Genomic DNA, 21,343 nt, shown 5'->3' with positions numbered 1-21,343 from the left:
CAGTAGACACACCCTCATGGTATAAGAGCACTGATAAAAAATCAAACAGCGTTACAAATGGCTTTTATTCCAGGTTAATAAGATGTAAATGTTGCAAACATCATTATTTTTTTAGGTAAAATAGAACTTATGGTGATTCCTTGGATAAGCTTCTAACTGTATGATTTGTTTAGATTGGGCTGTGCACTCAAAATAAAAACAATTGAAAAGAAGTGATGAGAAAAATCTCTAGTCAGCCCTACCCATCCATTTGACTTGACTATTAAGAGCCCTACCGACTCTCAAAGATATTTCCCGATTAAATGCCAACAATACCATCAAATTGATACATCAAATATGCGCGCTTGTCAACTTACCTCTTGATTCCCACAGCTGATCGTTGCACAACAAACTGATATCCACCAGCAAAAATCAATCACCAGCTTGTCTCACAAGGCTTTTGTTCCAAATACTCTCATCTGTCAATACTCTGCTCGCTGCTCACATCTAGTTCTCCTGCAAAATAAATGTGACGGATAACAATGTGACTGTTGGAGTGACTGCTTATTCAGTCCCTTCTGAACCCTCTCTCTCTCTCTCTCTCTCTCTCTCTCTCTCTCTCTCTCTCTCTCTCTCTCTCTCTCTCTCTCTCTTTCTCTCTCTCTCTCTCTCTCTCTCTCTCTCTGTTTTTCCCCTCTCTCATTCACACATCCACGCACCTATACCGTCGACCCTTCAGCATTACGCGCCGTCGCCAGTGCCCACCCCATGGGTGATAGAACGCTTGTGATGGTGGTGTTTATTTATATATTTAATAAACTTCATAATGGGGATGTGAAAGAGAGATATTTTCCCTTGACCGTTTGTTCAGCTTATTTATTGATAAATCTCAATACCCCCATACATAATAGTATTAGACAAATAGACGGACTATTAGATAACATAGCCAATGCACATAAATAACACACATACAGTAGGCAAAATGACATGTGAGAAGAACAATTTATGAGGAATTTCACAGTGTGAGTATAAGGGGAGGTTATGTTAGGTCCACATATAGAGCGCCAGTTCAATAAAGGTAGCAAAAGTCACACTTTCTTTTTTTTTTTCCTAAAATGGATACATACAGTTTCTTTTTTTCTTAAACTTTCAGATGGTCAACAACAGTCAACACTGATAATGTCCCCTGAGATGTGTCCCTGAGAAAAACACACCTCTACAATGGATGTAGATAATTTGTAAAGGAGCCTTACTCACAAGAGAGTGGATTGCGTTTCAATGGCACAGAAAAAAAGATAAGAGAAGGGCCAGCCATCTTTAAAGCTCCTTACACTTGTAGGTAAACATTATAAATATACTGTATGACTGACAGAGCAAGAGATGGCAGTATAAAATCATTCAAGAATGAAACACTGAAGTCAGTGCCCAGATTGGTGTGTAATAATCAGATTCAGATAATACACATAACAGCCGTATGGGAAAGTCAGCACATGGCATTCAATGTGATTATGGCTGAATAAAGATAAAGGCGGAACACCGGGACAGCAGTCCAGTGTTAAAGTGCAGTTTGTCTTCCTACTATTCCCCCAAGCCAGCGTTCAACCTCTCGTCCGTCTGTCTTTCTCTCTCTGTCTTCATCCATTCATCCCTCTGTCTGTAAATCCACGCGTGCCTCTAAGACGACTTCATAGTGCAAGGTTCATTGGGGAAGGGGGAAAGCAGGCCGCCAGCGGTCTTTGGAGAAAGGATGTGCTGATGCCACGAGAGAGGAAGTGACATCACGGCCTCTCTTGCTGTAGAAGGCACAGGAATTGTTAAGATAGTGAAAAACCTGTTGCCTAACACACATTTATGCTCATTCTCACTGCATCTTTCCTCTAATATTGCAAAGGAGGATACAATGATATGGATGTCAAACACACACACAGCCCTATTTTACCCACTTCTCCTCCCTCCCTTCCTTACCTGCATCTTGCTGTAGATCCAGGGCAGTAAGCTGTTGACCCTGGTGTAAACCCCCGGCTTGTTTCTCCGGCCGCAGCCGGCTCCCCAGCTGGTGATCCCCACCAGGTTCCAGCGGTCATCCCTTGCTTGACACACCAGAGGTCCTCCACTGTCACCCTGGAAAGAGCAGTTTGTAGTTACTTTAGTTACTTTAGCTTAACCTTTCCTGCAAATAGACATTTTAAAACAATATATACAATATATGTCTATAAACCTTCCTTTTTAATAAGGCCTTTCCTTTCTGTTGCTTTTAATGATCTTTGTTTGTTTTATCTGTTTTTATGCACTTACATTATTTATTCTGTAGCACTTTGAGATTTACTTGTAATGAAAAGTGCCTTACAAATAAAATGTATTATTATTATTATTACAAAAGCACAAAAAATATACAAAGGCATGTAATCTGTCCACTGTATGTATTCTGATTACTGTAAACCTGTTCCATGTAATTCATTGCTTTGTAACCGCGGTCATAGTGAATCTACACTACCAGTCAAATGTTTGGACACACGCATTTTTCTTATTTTTTTTCTAATTTCACATTTTAGAATAATAGTTAAGACATCAAAACTATGAAATAACACAAATGGAATTAAGTAGTGACCAAAAAGTGTTAAACAAATCAAAACTATCTTATATGATAGAGTAGCCACCGTTTACCTTGATGGAAAGGCAAAGGCTTTGGAAAGAAATTCATACATAGGCATCAACTTCACTATTTGTATTTGTCTAAAAAACGAATTTCAAGTGTTTAAGCATAAACCTTTAGATCAAAATGGCTTTAGGATAATGAAAAACATAGTACATTCAATCAGGTGTGTCCAAACTTTTGACTGGTAGTGTAGGAAGAGGGATGGAGAGCTGGAAGCCCACCTGACAGGAGTCTCTGCCTCCATCCAGGTCCCCAGCACACAGCATGTTCTTGGACACACTGCCCCCATACACACGACTGCTGTTACACTCGCGCACGTCAATGATGTCCACAGTCACCTCCATCAGGTCCCTTGAGCCCCTGGCTGTACGGGAGAAAAAAGGCCGACAATAGGACAAAATAGTGGTTGATCAGATATAGATCAATCAATTCAGTCATTTATTCATTAGCCTATAAGTAGATTGATGTTACCAAATGATTCAAATAAACTGTAGCCCCAGGTATTCTCCTCCAAACAAAGCATATTCATGCAGGGGAAACAAATTGCCTCTCTAAAAGGAAAACCTCAATTTCTAAATGAATTGAATCATCTGCACCACAAAAGAGAGATCATGAATGATGCATGTGTGCTTCTGATGTGACCTTTTTTTTTTTTTTTAAATCATCCTATATGCATGCACGGTATATAGTCATTTATTATATGCATATTATTGTACTCCATGGCTCCATATCTCAGCCTACCTGCTCCTGCGTCAGTGGTGCCAAAGCCGGAAGTCCAGCATACGGTTCCATGGGGGAATCTCTGGTCAAAGGCTGGCAGACAGGCCGGCTGAACTGCATCTGAATAACAAACACACAAAGACTTACAGACTTTTGCAAACACACAAACAAACGTGTGTGTGTGTGTGTGTGTGTGTGTGTGTGTGTTTGTCAATAGTATCATCCTCTGTGTGTGTGAGTGTCCAAACTAGATTACCATTCTGACTGTGGATGCAGCACAGATTTTAAAAGCTCAGACAAAGGACTCCACAGCAGCAGCAAAACGTTTCCATTACAATCACTTTCCAGCTTATCTTATAAACAACATGTTTTTTTGTTGGTGTTTTTTTTTTTTCTGATTGTTGCTTACGTATGAAGGCAAACGCCCTGCCTTCAAGTTTCAGGTATCAATACGTTCTTCAAACAAACTTAAGGGCATTTAGCAATGTAACAATTAGTGAGTAACTGTTAATAATAATGTGATAATTGATCCCTGTAGAGAAATTATCTTTTTATTGATCCCTATAGAGAAATTATCTTTTTGCTTGCCCCCCTCCAGAATCAGCTACAGAACAACACCATCAGAGCTGGTAGGAATTCAATATCTGGTTCAAGGACATTTTAGCACTTTAGCAGGGTGGATGCTTGCTGAAACAGGGGCTTGAAGCTGGGTTGCACCCTGGCCTCTCTGCTTATCCCTCCCTCCTGAACGGCCTCAAGATAGTGCTCTCATTCATTTGCTGTATCAGACAAGGCTATTTATTAGATTTATTTCATCCGCACATCACTCTCATTTCGAAATGTGGTCTCCCTTTGGAAGCGGTCTGTCTCTCAGACATTTGAAGTGGATTTTAACCACAAAATCAAGCTTTTGAGTGCCCATTGTCACTTATATCTGTTTTGTATATCCTCAAGGAGGAAGCTATCATATCAGAACCCTTCTTCAACCAGCCACTTCTGGTATGTGCTGAAGTTTTGTTTCAACTGTGTTAACTGAAATGTAGAATCTACTGCAATATAAAAAATGGAAATACACATCTACATGCCGAGGACCAAATTCTGCCTTCAGCCTCAGGTATAAAAGTAAGATAAACACAATATTATTTAAATAAACTGAAGAAGCGACTGACTGTTGAATTCAACCGGTGCAGTGAGCTTGAGCAGGGCGATGTCCTGGTCATTGGTCCTGTTGTTGTAGTTCTCGTTGAGGAGGATCTTCTTCACCAGATAGGGCTGAGGTAGACTGTCCTGGGACACCACTCCGCCATACACACGCCATTTCTCTGCATTCAGAGCTGAAGGGGTGGACCTGCAACATCGAGAGAGCAGAGGTAAATGTTGGTGATGTGCAATAGAAGGACAGAGAGTAGATATGAAAGTATCCTGAATCCTCTATTAGTATCACAGCAGCCACTGCAACCTTTTCAAAATGTTGGAAAGTAGAACTGAACTGTCCAGTTGAGACACAAAACTCACATCTTTACAACAACTTCCCTGCTGAAAAGAGCACAATATTCTTAAATTTTGTGATTTTTTTTTAAAGACAGATTTCCTCAGTCATTCAATCACCTTGGAAAGCAGTGGGCAGCGGTCACCACAAAATCAGGAGAGATCAGGACCCCTCCGCAGGTGTGGAATCCTCTGTAGTGGAGGGACAGCTGCCAAGGCCACTGGCCCGGCTTGGCTACGCTGCCCCCTATGATCCGGGATGTAGACCGCTGTCGACCACAGTCTGGAATGAGGAGGGATATGGTGAGATACAACATCCAAGGTCCAGTGTTCTGCTCAAATCAGATACAGCTAAAATCCCTCATATGACATGAACTGTACAAAGCTTACCTGAATTTAATTTGAATTCAAAGCAGGCATGGGCGCAATTACATTGTGATTTGAATCAAATACTTGTTATGTTTTGTGTTTGTTTCTGCAGATGGTTGGGTGTGCAGACATAGCTGTAGTGTGTGTGTGTGTGTGTGTGTGTGTGTGTGTGTGTGTGTGTGTGTGTGTGCGTGCGTGCGTGCGTGTGTGTGCGTGTGTGTGTGTGTTTGTTTGTGAGACACGACTGTGGGAACAGATGGAGGCTCCTTACCCACACACTGTAGGGAGACAGTCTTCTGGTCTGGGCAGGAAGAGCTACACAACACCACCACAAGAAAAAAAACAGTCATTAAACTAAAACTATACCAATATGCACCTTACCAGTGGTTTTCACAGTATTCTTAGCACTTGGAAAAGCAGTATCATCAGTTGATCCCTATTTTAACTAATTCAAAAACACTGATTAGGCTTTGATATAATGAGCACAAAATCTGTAAAATGAGATTAGAAGGAGCTTGAATGAGATGAAGTGTGATTATGCTGTGTATCAAACAGGGAAATGATAGGTACAGATTATTTACCTGACATTGACCAGACCTTGAATAGGCAAAGATGATCTGCTGGTCAATGTTAGACCAATGGACTGCTGGGAATTCATTTCTTTGGTGTCATAGGACCTGTAGAGATAAAGAAAGAGAGCGAGGGAAGCAGAGGAGATAAACTTCCACAGACAGAGACCATTTTGGCTAAAACAATGCCTGAATGGGTCTGGAAACTCATTTTGGTTCTGTCACACTGAGGCACCCGGGAGAGACCCGTGGAGAATCAATTCAACCCTAAACACATAACAGCAGCAGGTGAGGAGAAATGAGATGGATCTCAGTGGATAAATTACAGGTGGGAGATAGAAACCTGCATGCTTTCTGGCTAGTGTTGAAATTTGGCTTAGCTAAATCACTCCTTCATGAAGCCTGAACTAGTTTCTCTGAAACACAATGGAGAATGGTAATAAATATATGGATGTACACAGCCTGACTGACATCACAGGCCTATATTCAGTGAACCCAGAATTCAGCACAACCTTTTTTTGGATATGATATTGTTTGTTTTAGCACACAACAGATCAGTGTAGCTTATAGGCTGAATTAGTGTGAGTTGAAGCGGTGATTCTTTACTTTCTGAAGCCGAGCTGAGCGCAGGTCTGGTCGGCGTAGCTCCGGTCCCAGCCTTGGTAGCACACTGGAAGGAAACGGCCGTCCTGAGACGTCCTGACCTGCAGAGCACCGTCCCCACCAAACCTCACTGGGGCAGACAGAGGGGGAGGAACAAGAAGGAAGGAAATCTTAATTGACATTTCTTCAGTGGGTTCAGTGGAATCGCATGTCTTTCTTAACACAATGTGATAGACGTGGATTTTTAGGCCTGTGTGGTGCCGCTCGTACAGCTACAAACCATTACTGTTAAAGCAAAAATCAATGGTAAAATAAATTAAAGCTACACTAGGCAAACACGAGCATGCTGTGTGCAGTTTTCTGACGTCACGTTACATAAATGTCAGGGTATCGAAGTTCAAATTTTTCTTCTTTTTCTTGCTGCCATCTGGAGCAGCAGGTTTTGTCAGTTGTTAATACTTAAACTAAATACAAGTGTCTTCCATAGCTCATATCACCATTACCAAGTCAATATGTGAGAATTCAACACCCAACTAACAAAACACACAAAGATCTTGTAGTAGCCTGTTTTTCTTTGTGATGGTCTAGATATCCTTTTGGCTGTCCGGGTGTCTACCCATCCCTTTCTACCATCTGTCTTTGTATTAGTCTGGTTCAGGTCTATGAGCGTGTGTTTGCGTGTGTGGGTGTGGGTGTGTGTGGGTGTGTGTATGTGTGTGTGCGCCTGTGTGCCTACTCACCACAGTTTGTTTCGTCGGTGCCCAGTTGGCACTCTCTGATCGCATCACATTGGACGGTAGTGTTGGAGCAGGTGTCATGCTTCGGCACACTAGGCTGGTTTTCATTTCTCCCCACATCGTCGTTCTCGCTGGCATTGTAGAGGATGGCTGTTGTTGCCAACCTGGCACCGTAGCGCACTGCCATTGGAGGAGGGTGAGTTGTAGTGAGTGTGAGGGTGTAGTAGGGCAGTGTTTAGACCAAGGTTATTATAGTTGACTAAAACTACATCTAGACATGAAAACAACATTTTAGTAAACTGAAATAAAATTAAAATAGAGCACAAAAAAATGCAAAGCCAACAAACGCAAGATGCAACTAACATGGATATATAATCATGGATATATAATAAAAAATAATATTTTAAACATATTTTAAACACTTACAAGCTTTGGTACATGTTATGCACAATGTACTTTATTTTGAACACGTAAAACAAACATTCTGCTACCAGTTAAAATATGCTAAATTTAAACTGAAATGACATCAAATAAAAACTAAAATGCAACATTCCTTTAAAAGATACTGATGTTAAACTACCAAACCTCATCTGAAAACTAACAGAAACTTAATAGAGATATATACAATACAATAGATACATACACATTTTGATCTAAAGGCTTATGCTTAAATGCTTGAAATTAGTTTTTTAGACAAATATAAATAGTGAAGTTGATGCCTATGTGTGAATTTCTTTCCAAAGCTTTTGACTTTCCATCAAGGCAAAGGCTGGCTACTTTAAAGAATCTAAAATATAAGATAGTTTTGATTTGTTTAACACTTTTTTGGTCACTGCATGATTACATTTGTGTTGTTTCATAATTTTGATGTCTTTACTATTATTCTAAAATAGTAGAAAATAGTGGAAAATGGTAAAAATAATGTGTGAAAAATGCGTGTGTCCAAACTTTTGACTGGTAGAGCAGATAGATACAATACAATAGCCATGAATGAATTAGAGCAGCAAATGAATATCAATGATAATCTCTAGTGGTCTGTATGAATAAATAGAGTAGGTATACCTCCGAGCCAGACGGCCAGTCCCAGTAGGACGAGCAACAGTATGGTGCCCCCTGACCCTCCATAAAACTGAGAATTGCTCTGACAGCATCTCCTCCTCTTAGTACTGGGGGCTGGACAGACAACACACACACACACACACACATTTCATTATCTGTTAAGCAAATCTCACACAAATCGCCATTTCTCTTGCTACTTGTTGACACGCTTTCACTGCTGTACCCATTGTATTTCTAGGAAAACATGGAGAGATGGCTGCTGTAGCTACTCACGTATGCTTGGCTGTGTGACGCGGGAAGCTGCCACAGGTGGAGGATACTGGGGGATGTATTGCAGCTGGCCGGAGGGGTTCACGCCTGGACCCCCTCCATACACCACCTCCTCATAGGGTGTGAGGGGGGGCTGGGCGTGCACCACAACAGAGTAGTATGGAGGAGGGGGCTCGTTCTAACGGGAGGGGCACCAAGGGAAAAGAAAGAGGGAGACAGAATGATTGAGAGGGAGAGGTTATTATATCCACTGAAACCCCTTTCTCTAGTAAAACCTGATGTGATGTGAAGTCTTAGTCCTTTGTTGTGTCAGGCTTTACCCCTGGAAACAAGACACCATATCTTTAACAGGTATAATAAGAGAAGATAGACAATCAGAGGGAAATCACATGCATTTTGGTGGCTGTTAACACTAGGCACGTAACCCATTGTCTGCCATATAATCCTACCACCGTTATCAAGCCTGTGTTTAAGAAGTCAACACCTGAGTAACAACCTTTCACACAAAGACCCTGATGTGTCCCAGCAACAGCGTCCGAAAGATCAATACCCTGAGGGTTTCAACCCTTCATTTCCTCATATTTCTATTCACGCTATCTCATCCAGTTTTTTTTTTTCCGCAGCTCCCAGTAGCCCTATCAAGCATTTCAGACAAAAGGCTTAATCAGTAGCTGAGGCCTGGGAAAGCTAACATCCCCTCACAAATGGGGACTATTGTCACCAGGGAGATGGAGCGTGGCTAAAACAGCAGGGTTTTAATAGGAAGTGCTGGTAACTGTGGTCTCGCCTAGCCAATGGCTCACTGTGGGCGACTTGTGACACACATACACAGGCAGGTTAGTCAGATTGAGCGTACTAGGACTCCCCCTGGCAAGACAATAGCTTCCAAAACTGGCAGTGAAACCTTTAGGAGTCCTCTCTGTTTCTCTCTCTCTCTCTCTCTCTGTGTGTGTGTGTGTGTGTGTGTGTGTGTGTGTGTCTCTCTCTCTCCTGTTACTGGCAAAGTAGCAATGACTTGCATTTAAAAGTACATTCCACACTGTTCCATTGTTTAAATGATCACCAACTCCAGCCTCCTTGACCAGTTCTTCAGGTGTGACTAACATGTCTGTGGTTAAGCTAACCGAGATGTTGTCACGGAAAATTCCATGGTATAAACAAACAGGGTAGAATAAACCTGTCTATGTCTGTATGTCATACACACACATATACATTCTGATAGTACAAAAGGTTGCAATTTGAGTAAAATAAGCTAGTGAATTCATGTATCTTTCCTGTATGTACTTTATGCTGTGTTATTTGGCTGCTAAGCACTTTTTGTTAAGTTCTGTGGTATGTGGAATGTAAAGGATGTGACTTGGGAAGACTGAAGCTGAGACAAGAAAGTTCTCTGGCGCAAACTGTGATGTGACTAAACCTGCTTGGTAGAATGCATGTTTACTTCCTGATCACCTGTTGACAGTGTTGCTCACTGTGTCCATATCCTGCATGAAAACAAGTGAAACTAATTGAGGAGATAGGTTTGGCTACATGTCACTGGTTCATTGTGAACACTTGCAAATGCTAGGATTTGCTAGACACCACAGTCTCTCCTGATATTCCCACAAGGCCCAAATTTAGTTCAGTTGGGGTAAGAGCTAGCAAAAAGCAAAAGCTCCATAACAGTACAGGTTTGACTATACCTTCCATAAAGAAAGGCTTATGGGGCTACAAAAATAAGAACAGAATTAGAACAGCCTGGTCTGTAATCTCACCAAATCAGTCCCTACTGCTCAGGCTGTGTCTGTTAGGAGTTACTTCCCAACAACCAATGACCACAGCTTGGCCTAGCTGTTGTGACCCTTCACCATTCATCAGTGTGGTTACACCATCACAAAAAAGAGGGGACAAAAAGCATCTGTCGAAAAAGAAAGGAACTGATCTGTCCGGGTGACACAGAGAGGACTGTGGGTTGACTCAGTAACAAAGGTGTTTCATAAGACCAATTCTATTGCCTTGCGATCAAGTTTCAAAATGTGCCTATAGGCAGCAAACACCCAACTCAGATGAACTAAATGGCTGAGCTGAAATAGGTGGAGGAGCAGGTTTGTCTTATTTCCCAGACGAGTCCACTTAGATCATATTTGTCACTGTTTGTCCCCTGGGCCACTACCATGGAAAATTACTGTAAAATTATAAGATTAGGGGTTCATATGACATTTAAAAGGTCACTAGACGAGAATAATATAAAGTTACAAAGCTACTCAACATGAATTGTGAAGCATAAAGTGTCCCTTTATGCTTAGTTGCCCAACCTCTATTGCTGAAGATAAACTGACTGGATTTAAATAGGTAGATACTCCAAGTGTATCAGGCCACTACATCTCTGTAGAACTGTTGTGAGCTCAAATACAACCAAAGTCTCTATTCAACACTTTCGGCTGCATATAGGTCAAACTATAGACTATACAATCACAGCACAAGGAAGTATACAGAATAAAGACCCAGTCCACTGAGTTTTATGAATGTCAGCCAAGTACATGCTACAGATCACAATACATTATGTGTAGGTATATACTGTAATATCATTAGCTCTAGAAACTAAGTCAAGGCAGAAACCCTCCAAGCGGAAACTGTCTTCTCTTAGCAGTTCATCTGGTTAAACCTCCGGTCTAACTCCCTTGCGGCAGGTAAAATAGAACTAGTAAAGCCTATGGTAGTAAGCAAGAGACCTATAGTAAACAACATACTTCATCCTGCTGGAGGCCACATTGGTTTACAGACAACACACAGAAACTCAAACAGAGCAAACAGACAGAGAGCGGAGCTGTGGTGAGAAGCAGACAGACAGACAGAGAAAATCATCATTGAAAGCAGTCTTTGCGGAGAAGAAAATGTCAAAAAAAAAGAAGTATTGATTAAGGAAGAAGGTGGCTGAAGTCAGAGGAGAGGACATATTATAGCAGTACAGAAGGAGCACATCCCAGAAGAGAAGGAGGAGGACAAAGAGGGAACCTACCGGGTCATGCTTTGCCATCGGACTCAGGGGGGCACAGAGAGGAGAGTGGAGGTGAGAGCAGGTGGGAGGAGCTTTTCACATCCAGGCATTCACTCGGTCGCAGAGCAGTGGTTGGAGCATGCTGGCGTCACATGAAACACCTTTCTCTCCTCTCTTCTTTTCTTCCCCGTTCCTCTCTATTCTGTGTTTTTCCCCTTCATCCAAGCCCTCACAGGTAGGTGCCCTCTCCCTCCTTCCCCACCCTCCTTTCCCCTCCCTTAACACCTCCCACCCTCAACCTCCATCGTTCTCTCAATCCCTCATTCTTCTCCTCACAGAGACAGGCGTGCCCAGTGCACTAGTTTCCCACCTGCCAGACCGGTTTCATGGTAACCAGGGACTGTCAAGGCTTCACAGTGTGAAGCTCCATTATGGCTCAAATGACACCAGCTGAGCAGTCAGGGCCCTGAACCAAAATGGCTTCCTCTTCACAGAGAGAAATGGCCTTTTTGCACAAAGAAAGAAAGATTTTTATCTTCCATATTTTTACCACCTTTTACCACATATTTCCACCTTCAATGTGAAGTTTGTACATTTGTTTGTCAAATGAAATGCATTACATTTGTAAATTACACGGAAAATGGCATATCATACACAACCACACTCATAAGCAGTTCAATAAGACAAAGAACAAAGAGTGCTGTCACTGAAGTCCTTGTAGTGAAGACAATGGGTTATGTGTGTGTGTGTGAGTGTGTGTATATTTTATTCTTTTAGACAAACAGACAGCTGAACACACACAAGACAGAGTGAGAGAGAGAGAGAGAGAGAGAGAGAAACAAATACACACAGACAAGCAAAGAGACCGACAGTAATGACATATTGCAATTGCGGTGTTAATATGTGGTTCACTGAGTCAATGAGTATAAAAAGAGTTATGTACACAGAAATACACGAATGTATATAACAACATACAATTATATCTGAACTGTCTGTGAGTTTATTAGATACATATTACACACACACACACACACACACACACACACACACACAAGCAAACAAACACACACACACGTACACACCACACTGGGCTTGCATGGGAAGATCTCACCATGAATACTTAACTTTCAGTGGGCCTCAAAGCAAACGTTTAGCAGACCGAGCACAAGCACTCAGCATCTGAATAGATGATGAAATACAGTGTAATATCAGAGTGCTTCATCACCGGTCTGAACTGCAAGACCTTTGATGTTCAGATGAATATAGAAAGAGATATCGTCTTTCTGTCAGTCTATCCAAACTGTATCTGAAGCAGAGCCAGAACATTGAATGATGCATTTGTGAAGAGCATTACAGGTATTAGGAGCGTTCCCTTTCAGCACCACTAGAGGGTGATGTTGTATACTGTCTCTTCCTCCATGCATGCATGGCGCTACAGGCACGTGACACCTGTGAAACTCCCCCCTTTGAACTACAGTAGAGGACCTCTGTCAGTTAGGTGGCCCCCCAGAGTTCAGGATTAATCATCTATTGTCACCTATCCATCTGCAAGAGAGAAACCAAAAGGGCCACAAGCAGACAGACACGTGTTCTACAGTATGATCTTTTCCTGTGGTGTAGTGCGTTTTCTTTAACCAGGAACTAAAACTGCAACAGAGACAAGTTAAGAGACACACTGTAGGTCACAGAGAGAGAGAAAAGGGGATGCGAGGCATTCGGCTAAATGGGAGAGCTAACCGCTTTCTCAGAATCAAAAATGTGATTTGGTTTTAAAATTGAAAGCGAAAAAAGGTATTGGTTGTTGATACACCCCCCAAAAATACCCAAAAGTCCAGCAGGTAAATTTCTCTCTTTCCCTTGTGACAGTGCAGATGTTGAGGGGTGTAATGTGTGTATAAACTGTAAATGCAACTTTAGTAGCGCTAAACATAAACATTAGGTTAGATTTCAAACAGTGACATTTAAGTCTGGTGAGGAGGAAACAAGTGTCCAACAGAGGGTATATAGGTGCTCTGTTTGGTCACTAAACTACGTCATGGAAATACTTGGGCTAAGACAGACTGCTGCCAAACAATGGTTGGTTCAACTGTAAACGTCCTGCTGTGTCATTAGTCTGTTCCATTAGTTTTTATGGCAGATGTATAATAAAGCCATCTATTTATTGTGCCATTTATTATGAGAGCAGTATCCAGAAGAGAGGAGTATCCAGATTTGGAATGTAAAAGTTTTTTTGGGGGGGTTTTCTGTCTGTTCTAACTGTTGCCAATGTTGTAGGCCTTGTATGTACAGTACACTAAGCCTGAGTTGTACAATGGAAACTTTGGCTAACATTGTCAAACTGCCTACTAAAGATGAAATACTCTATTGCCATTCACTCAATATAACTGGAGGTTAGTAAGTGCCTGAACTGACTTGATTTGTGATAAAATTGACAGTGATAAAAAAAAAAGTCACATTTCCTATGACTTACTTTAGTTACAATTACTTACTTGCTTACAATTCAACAAATAAACATTTTCTCAGATAATGATCCATGGCCAAATGCTTGTCTATTGGTGATCCTTGGTATGAAAATGTTTGACAACACACATTCTAGAAGAGTAATATAATAACTACCTCCTTGATGAGATGCAAAAAACTGTTTTGTCACATTTCCACCCATAATCCATTCCATTCAGTGGAAAGCAGTGATAACTGACAATCTGTCGAGGTGGTGTGCAAGTTACGCCTGTGAGTGAGATGAGGTATGGAGATGTGGCTTCACACAAACTGTGGTTTGTCAGAACCACAGAAACTAAGCCAGGATCCCTTAACTGATGACTTTATGAACAGGTCATCGATCATTTGATGTTCATGAATTTGACATTGCAGCACACTATGAATTCCACAGCTTACAGTACATTTGATGCCTTATAAACAAAAGAAATAGTTCCAGTGGCAGATGCATTACTTATAATAGTGTAATAACCTGGTTATATAAGATTCATAATGGATTATAGTGTATTATGACATTTCATATATATGATACATGACATGATATAATTATACCGTGCTTATGATGTGCGTATGATGACTTATGTCTTATAACCAACAATTCAAGTAAAGTGTTATCCTATGAACACACAAACACACACTCAAAACACGCAAAAGACAGCAAAAATGGACAGGTATTTTGAGTTTCCCCCATCCCCCTCCCAGCCATCACTATTGGTCCTCTTTGGAAAAACCACCTGCAGCTCAGACAACTGCAACACAGGTTTTATTAACATTGAGTATCATAGGAAAAGACAGAAAGGCAGATATAAGTCAAATGGGCTTGCACACAGACAACACACAGCGGCAAACTGAGAGAAAAATGAGTGTGCTCTTTGTGTGAGTGATTCAATATTTTACATTATAAGAGAAAATGAGAAAGTCTTATTTATGTCTGCTTCTCTAAACAAGCGATGATCAGATTGCCTCAATTTCTCAGTGGCTAGGATGTATCACCGAAGAAACTGGAGAATTTTCCGTGAAAGTGAAAGGGGAATTCCTAGAGCCTTCCCCTTTCTTCTGTCTCTCACCCCTGTACAGTCCAACAGTCCAGGGTTGCTGTTCGTCATAAAAAGGTATGGAAAGGGGAAAAGAAAAGGCAAAAGAGGAAGGAAAGAGTCAGCCGAGACAAGAGCGAGAGATGAAGCGAGAGCAGCATCGCTGACGTCAGAGCAGGAAGTGTGCTAGCTGACAGGGAGGGGAATTGAGCAAGAGAGGAAGAGATTGGGGGAGAAGTGTGTAAATAATGTCACAAGGGGAAAACATGCTGCCTTCTCACTTCTTCCACAGATCAACAGATACCACAGAGAGAACATCAGCTTGGCTCCGTCGATATTTATCAACACTTTAATTCTATTCACTGCCATTACACAGAAGACCCAATAGTGGATTAAGGGGACATGTTTTTTTTAATTCAATTTGCTCCGCTGCCACTTGGAATGAGGGATCGCAGGAGTGATGAATGAAGGACAGCTTGAGCGATACAGTATTGCTGGCTACTGTGTGGATTATGGCACTCTGTGACGGCATGAGGATATCTGTCCAAATACCAGAAATGGATAGGAGCTTCAAGATACTGATTCTTGTCTTTTTGATCACCTATACAAACTGTGTGTCAGGTAATGAACAGCTTTTATCATATCATTAGAGTCTGATGTTTGTTTTTTCAGTTTAGATTATCCATGTCTCACAGATATTTTCCAATGTAATGCTAAAATTGTTACACTCAAACGTAATAATAAACAGTAGGAGTTTATTTGTATTTTGTATTGTATCTTTGACAAATTCTGGAAAGTGTTCTGAAATGTTGAGATCTAATCTAATTTCCCAACATGTTAGTTTTCCCAACATGATGAACACTGAAAAAAAAAAAAAACCTATGTCATTTTTATGGAGAATTCCCCTGTTCCATTCTGGTAAATTGTTCCCACAAACAGAGTCAAAATGGTTAAAACTCTGTTCCTTTTGGAAAACCCATCAAGTATCATTCTAGAGTAATAAGCGTTCCCATAAATGTTTTGCAAGCTCTCTTCGCCTTGTTCTCGAGAACACTACTTCTCTTCCTGACCACATCCTCTGCAAAACATGTTTGCGAAAATAGCACTTTTTTCAGCATTTTCATCACGTTTTCACATTATGGTCTGAAATGAAAATAGAACAAAGTACTGTGTTCCCACAATCATAAACTACAAAAACTATACTTTACGTGGAGAAATTTTGATACTTTTGTGACGTTTAACATAACTCCCCTACTTCTCTGTGGCAGTCCTGGACGTCCCTCAGCCTGACAACCTGCTGATGAATATGTGGGATGGGGAGGTGATGGCAGTCTGGGACCCTCCTATGGACGCCCCACCGAAGTCACACTACAATGTACAGATGGCAAAGTACGTTTCACTTCACAGTCCTTGCCACTCTCATTAATAAATTTAATGTTCCTATAATTTCCTTCAGAGTTACAGTATCCTGTTCATCTTTAAGTTCCTATCCTATATTTTTTCAGTTTTCTCTATTTTTCCTTTCCCTCTGATCTGTTTAACTCAGTTTCCCTGTTTTCCATGCTGTTTTTGTCCACCGATGCAAATTATTAACCAAGGGTAACTGTTAATAAATAGCGAACTCCCACTTCATGTTGTATCATCCACATTTCTACTCCTTTGAGTGGATCATCAGTGCGTTTTCTCTCGTCAGGTATGGTCATGACTGGGCCAAGGTGTCCAGCTGCACAAGGATCACAGTGACCTACTGTGATCTCAGCCACCTCATCCACAACTACGCCGCCGCCTACAAGGTCAGAGTTCAGCTGGTCACAGGAGACGACGTGTCAGTGTGGAGAACCACTAACAAGTTTTACCCAAATAAGAGTAAGCATATTTTGATTGCATTTTGTTATGCAACCAATGTAGCATGATTAAAATAATGTCTTTTGGCTGGTTAATTCACGGTTTGGCACAATGAAGAAAATAAAGCGTACTCTTTTCTGTATCCTGTCAAACTTTTGTAAATACACTACCAGTCAAAGGTTTGGACACACCACATTATAATTTATTTCTGCTATTTTCCACATTTTAGAATTATAGTAAAGACATCAAAACTTTGAAATAACACAAATGGAATTATGCAGTGACCAAAAAAATCAAAACTATTTTATATTTGAGATTCTTTAAAGTAGCCGCCCTTTGTTTTGATGGAGAGGCAAAGGCTTTGGAAAGAAATTCATACATAGGCATCAACTTCTCTATTTATATTTGTCTAAGAAACAAATTTCAAGCGTTTAAGCAACAGCCTTTAGATCAAAATGGCTTTAAGAAAATGAAGAACATAGCACATTCAATCAGATGTGTCCAAACTTTTTACTGGTAGTGGTTGGATTGTGCCGTCCTTTCAAGAGCGCAGGCTGCATCATATACACACAAGTATGGCATAGCATTCTTACATTCCTTTCATTCCTTTCTCTGTTCCTATAGGTGAATTGCTGGCTCCTTCCTTCACTCTATTGGCTACGTCCAGCAGTCTGATAGTCAAAGTTCACAAAAAGCCCATTCTGACAAAGCTCTTTCCCTATGACATGACCTACACCATCTACCTGGACGAAAAAGGGAGAGACAATAAGGTGGGTATCAGAATTAGGTGTAAAATCTGATAAAAGTCTCCATGGCTGAAACAACTTTACTTGAACATTTTGCTAAATCGTTCCCATCTTCCCGAATTCATTTCTGAAAATGTCTTACCCCTCCTCCCGAACAAAACATTCCCTCAGTAATATTTCCAAAGCAGCATGTGAGAGTGTGTGTAGCAAGGCCTGTAATGTTCAATGTACTGACCTCAATGCCATTTTGATTTTTGCCCTGCAGACTACAATAGCATACCTGAATGATGGAGTGGAGGAATATCAGGGGACTAAGACATTTTATTCGCTCCACTGGGGGAGAGAGTACTGTGTCAGCCTCAGGGTGGAGGGCAACGGAGCTCTCTCCAGGAGCGATGTGTCCGCTGAACAGTGTCTGGTGCTACCTGAGCAAGGTGAGAGAAACATTACAATGGTGACTTAACAGTGGGAATTGAGAGAAGCTGGCCAGCAAGCAAAAGGTTACATGTTCAAATCTAGCGCTAGGGGAAAGCCTTCCATCGCCTATACAGTCAAGTTATTGGCACCTGGTGAACTGTTTCCTATTTTCTGTTCCCTCTAGAGTGGTTCATAATTGCTGTGTCATCCCTGTCCATTCTGGGTATGATGGCCATCGTTGCTGTGCTGCTCACCATCCTGTTCTGTTACCTGCAACGTCCAGAGAAAATACCTGTTGCATTGGTAAGTACATATGAATTGCAGCAAATCAGGAACAAATACAGTTATGAAACCTTGGACTGTCTACTATGTGAAAAAAGGAACCAATTTACAAAAGGAGACCAGGAGTTTAACAATCATTTTCAGCTTCAGTTCTCATTTCTTAATAGACGGAGTCGACAATAGTAAATACAGCTGTTCTCATTCCGCATTGTAGATATCCTTACCAACATATTTAGATAATAACTCGCGGTTCTTTGCCCTCTTCTTCCTCATTTACAGAAATCCCCCAGAAGTGGCTGGCTCCCGCTCCCTGTCAGAGAGGGCCCTATGGAGGTTGTCACGGACAAAGGCTGGTTCCTGACCATCTCCAGAACAGAAGTTAAAAGCCGTGTTGCCAAAGAGCCAGTGACGCCACACGCTATGGTATCAAAGGTGGACGCGCAGGAGGGCAGGAGGACAAGCATGGACAGCGGGGTGAGCATGGAGTCAAACTCTGCCACAGCGAACAGAGGAAGTGCTCCAATGAGGCAAGAAGATAGCGGCTGTGGAAGCATGGGAGGATCAGAGAGCTCCACCAGCTGCAGCAGTAGTCCAGGAGAGCACCCCCTGCAGGAAGGGAGGAGTAACACAGCCAGGCAGAGGGAGGATAGCGGAGTGGGTCTGGGCTGCCAGCTGGATTGCTCCATGAGTCTGGATGGACAGGACAGCGGACCTGTAGCAGAGCCTGTCGCGGGGGATAATTATCGCAGCCAGAGCCCCTCAGCTGTGCAGATCCATGTTTGTGATGGTGAGGAGATTTTTAAACAGATACTTACAGATCCAGACACAGTGTTGGCTGATGTGGTCACAGGCTACAGAGCCGTGCATCAATCATGTATCTGCTCAGGAGCAGGTCAGTGCGCTTGGTGCAATAAAACAGAACATTATGGAACTGAAGACATCAGACAATACAGAGCTACATGTATTGAAAACGGACTGCTGAATAGCAAAAATCATTTTGTGGACACTTGCAAAGAGGAACTTACATTCTCAAGTTACTGCAGAAAAACACACATTCACACGGACACTGTGGTCATGATGGATGACTCCGAGACATGGCCTAACCTGCCTCTTGTACAGCTGGAGGCTTTCCCACTCTTAACAGCTCTTTCCACACTGCCCATAGTGGAGGGAGGACAGGACTTTGGTATGAACAATATGTCCCTCTCTTTATGTGACGTAGAACTGCAAACTGACTGATGACTTCTGATGCACAGTAATGCTTGCTACACTGTGGAATGCAACAAGACCTTTTATACTGACATGTTGTTGTAAAATATCTGACTGATCTATTCCAATAATACACTCCCTTTTGCCATACCACACACACATATGGAGTTGTTTTTTTTCAGGCACCGCTCAAGACTTTTTAAGTTATGAAATAGGAGAACTATTTAGTATTTTGGAAGAAGAAATTATGCAGAATTAAACTCTTTCTGAGGGGGGAAAAAAGCAGAACACCCATTCTTAATGTGTTTAACAGGCTGTTATTTAGCATAGGAAGGAAATAGAGGTTTAAGATCTCTGCTAAACAATACACAGCTGCTGGCTGGTAACTGTTGGTTTCGCAGGAGTGTATAGAGACAAAGTCTATAAGGTGAAAATCCCCATTCTGCCCTGCTACATTGGGGTATATTTACAACTGACTAAAATGCATTATGCCCGGAAGCGAAACTAGTGTGGGTAGAAAATGCAGAGAAACAGTTCAACAGTTTAATGGATATGAATGTTTTGTGAAGATCTTCTCATTGCCCCCTCACTTCCACTCACAACCACATCCTATCTCAATAATTCACCCCAAAAAGTCATGAAAATAGTTATCTGTTGTATCTATTCAAATATGAGTCAAAGTAAATGGATTTTAGAGATTTTAAAAAGAGATGTATAACCGTGCAATCAACAAAAGGTCATGAACGTTTGTCTGACTAATTTCTTCAAATATTATCGCTCCATAAACCTTCAGATGGTGTCAGTAAGGCCTAATCTCCATTGATGTAATATATGATATTTTGTTTTCATTACCATACACTGACTCAGCAAGTGACCTTTCTCTGCCTAAGAACTTAAACTGTGGGCCTAACTGTGCTGCCTATACTTCCCAGTCATGGCAGTTTATCAGAATTCTAAATGTGAAAGAAACTATTTATTCATTAAGAATTACTGCAAATGTACGAAAGATTGAAAGACATGTTCTCCCCGAAATAGTCTGTAAATTTTGAATGTTGACAAAACAACACAAATGAAAACAAATGTTTGCTGAGTTTCTATTTGATGTGGGTTTCATAAATAGAGAAACCATGACTCAAATAAATCCAAAAAAGCAAGGAATACACCTATACACCAAAGTGACACCTATTGAAAAATAAATATCACCTCACTTAACTGTAACAGGGATTCCCGCATGCAAATTCAAAGTATAGGAACCTCTGAACCAGGGCAGCGGTTTGGTGGCATCTAAATTAAGGTACAAACACTTCCTCTTTCAGACTCCCTCTTGTTTTCTCAAAATCAAGAAGTTCAACTGAGAAAAGTCCCGCATCAAACTGACAGCAAATAAACTAAATATTGCCATCATTGCTTAATTTTCAGAGATATTCAACATTTATCTCATTAAAATGAATTACAGTGTTTTGCTTTAGGCTACAAAGAAGAACTAAAGCTAAAACTAAGACGAAACTACGAAACTAGACAAACTACTAAACTGAACTGAAATAAAATAAAAACTAGACTTGTACTTTGTACAAAAACTAAATATAACTTTTCTACTAAAACCAGTTAAAATACAATCAAAATAGAGGAGAATTTAGTTTTAGTGTTTTTGTTTATGTTTAGGGTAATTCATGTGTGCACCATGAATGCAGCATAATAATAAAACTAGAACTGAAACTAAATAAAAGACAGACAGAAAAACTAAAACCACTACCAAACCATGTTATATGAAGATAGGGTCCTTTAAGGAGAGAAACATAGATACAATTCATGTTTTTCTGAAAATATAATTTTTGTTTTTTTGTTTATATTAGTGGTTGTGTTGTCTTGTGTTGCCAAATTGAATAC

General features: G+C 41.0%; 2 protein-coding genes across 2 annotated transcripts; one reads left to right on the top strand and one right to left on the bottom strand.

Annotated features, from left to right (window-relative positions):
* Positions 1 to 962: 962 nt before the first annotated feature.
* tmprss13a (transmembrane serine protease 13a) lies at positions 963 to 11,609 on the bottom strand. The gene is made up of 13 exons (XM_071912143.2): positions 11,449 to 11,609; positions 8,454 to 8,628; positions 8,184 to 8,294; positions 7,125 to 7,301; positions 6,388 to 6,514; positions 5,794 to 5,889; positions 5,484 to 5,527; positions 4,964 to 5,126; positions 4,525 to 4,703; positions 3,377 to 3,475; positions 2,857 to 2,999; positions 1,945 to 2,100; positions 963 to 1,772 (listed from the first exon to the last, which is right to left on the bottom strand). The coding sequence occupies exons 1-13, from the start codon at positions 11,464 to 11,466 to the stop codon at positions 1,758 to 1,760; spliced, it is 1,503 nt and encodes a 500-aa protein (XP_071768244.1). The 5' UTR covers positions 11,467 to 11,609; the 3' UTR covers positions 963 to 1,757.
* Positions 11,610 to 15,264: 3,655 nt separating this feature from the next.
* il10ra (interleukin 10 receptor, alpha) lies at positions 15,265 to 19,613 on the top strand. Its single transcript, XM_071912157.2, has 7 exons — positions 15,265 to 15,578; positions 16,226 to 16,346; positions 16,651 to 16,823; positions 17,427 to 17,572; positions 17,814 to 17,982; positions 18,150 to 18,268; positions 18,527 to 19,613. The coding sequence occupies exons 1-7, from the start codon at positions 15,422 to 15,424 to the stop codon at positions 19,484 to 19,486; spliced, it is 1,845 nt and encodes a 614-aa protein (XP_071768258.2). The 5' UTR covers positions 15,265 to 15,421; the 3' UTR covers positions 19,487 to 19,613.
* Positions 19,614 to 21,343: the final 1,730 nt, after the last annotated feature.

Source organism: Centroberyx gerrardi, chromosome 6, assembly GCF_048128805.1.
Source record: "Centroberyx gerrardi isolate f3 chromosome 6, fCenGer3.hap1.cur.20231027, whole genome shotgun sequence".
In the NCBI taxonomy this organism is placed as follows: Eukaryota; Metazoa; Chordata; class Actinopteri; order Beryciformes; family Berycidae; genus Centroberyx; species Centroberyx gerrardi.
Note: the sequence above shows the minus strand (reverse complement) of the source record. Positions and strands in the feature narration are given on the sequence as shown.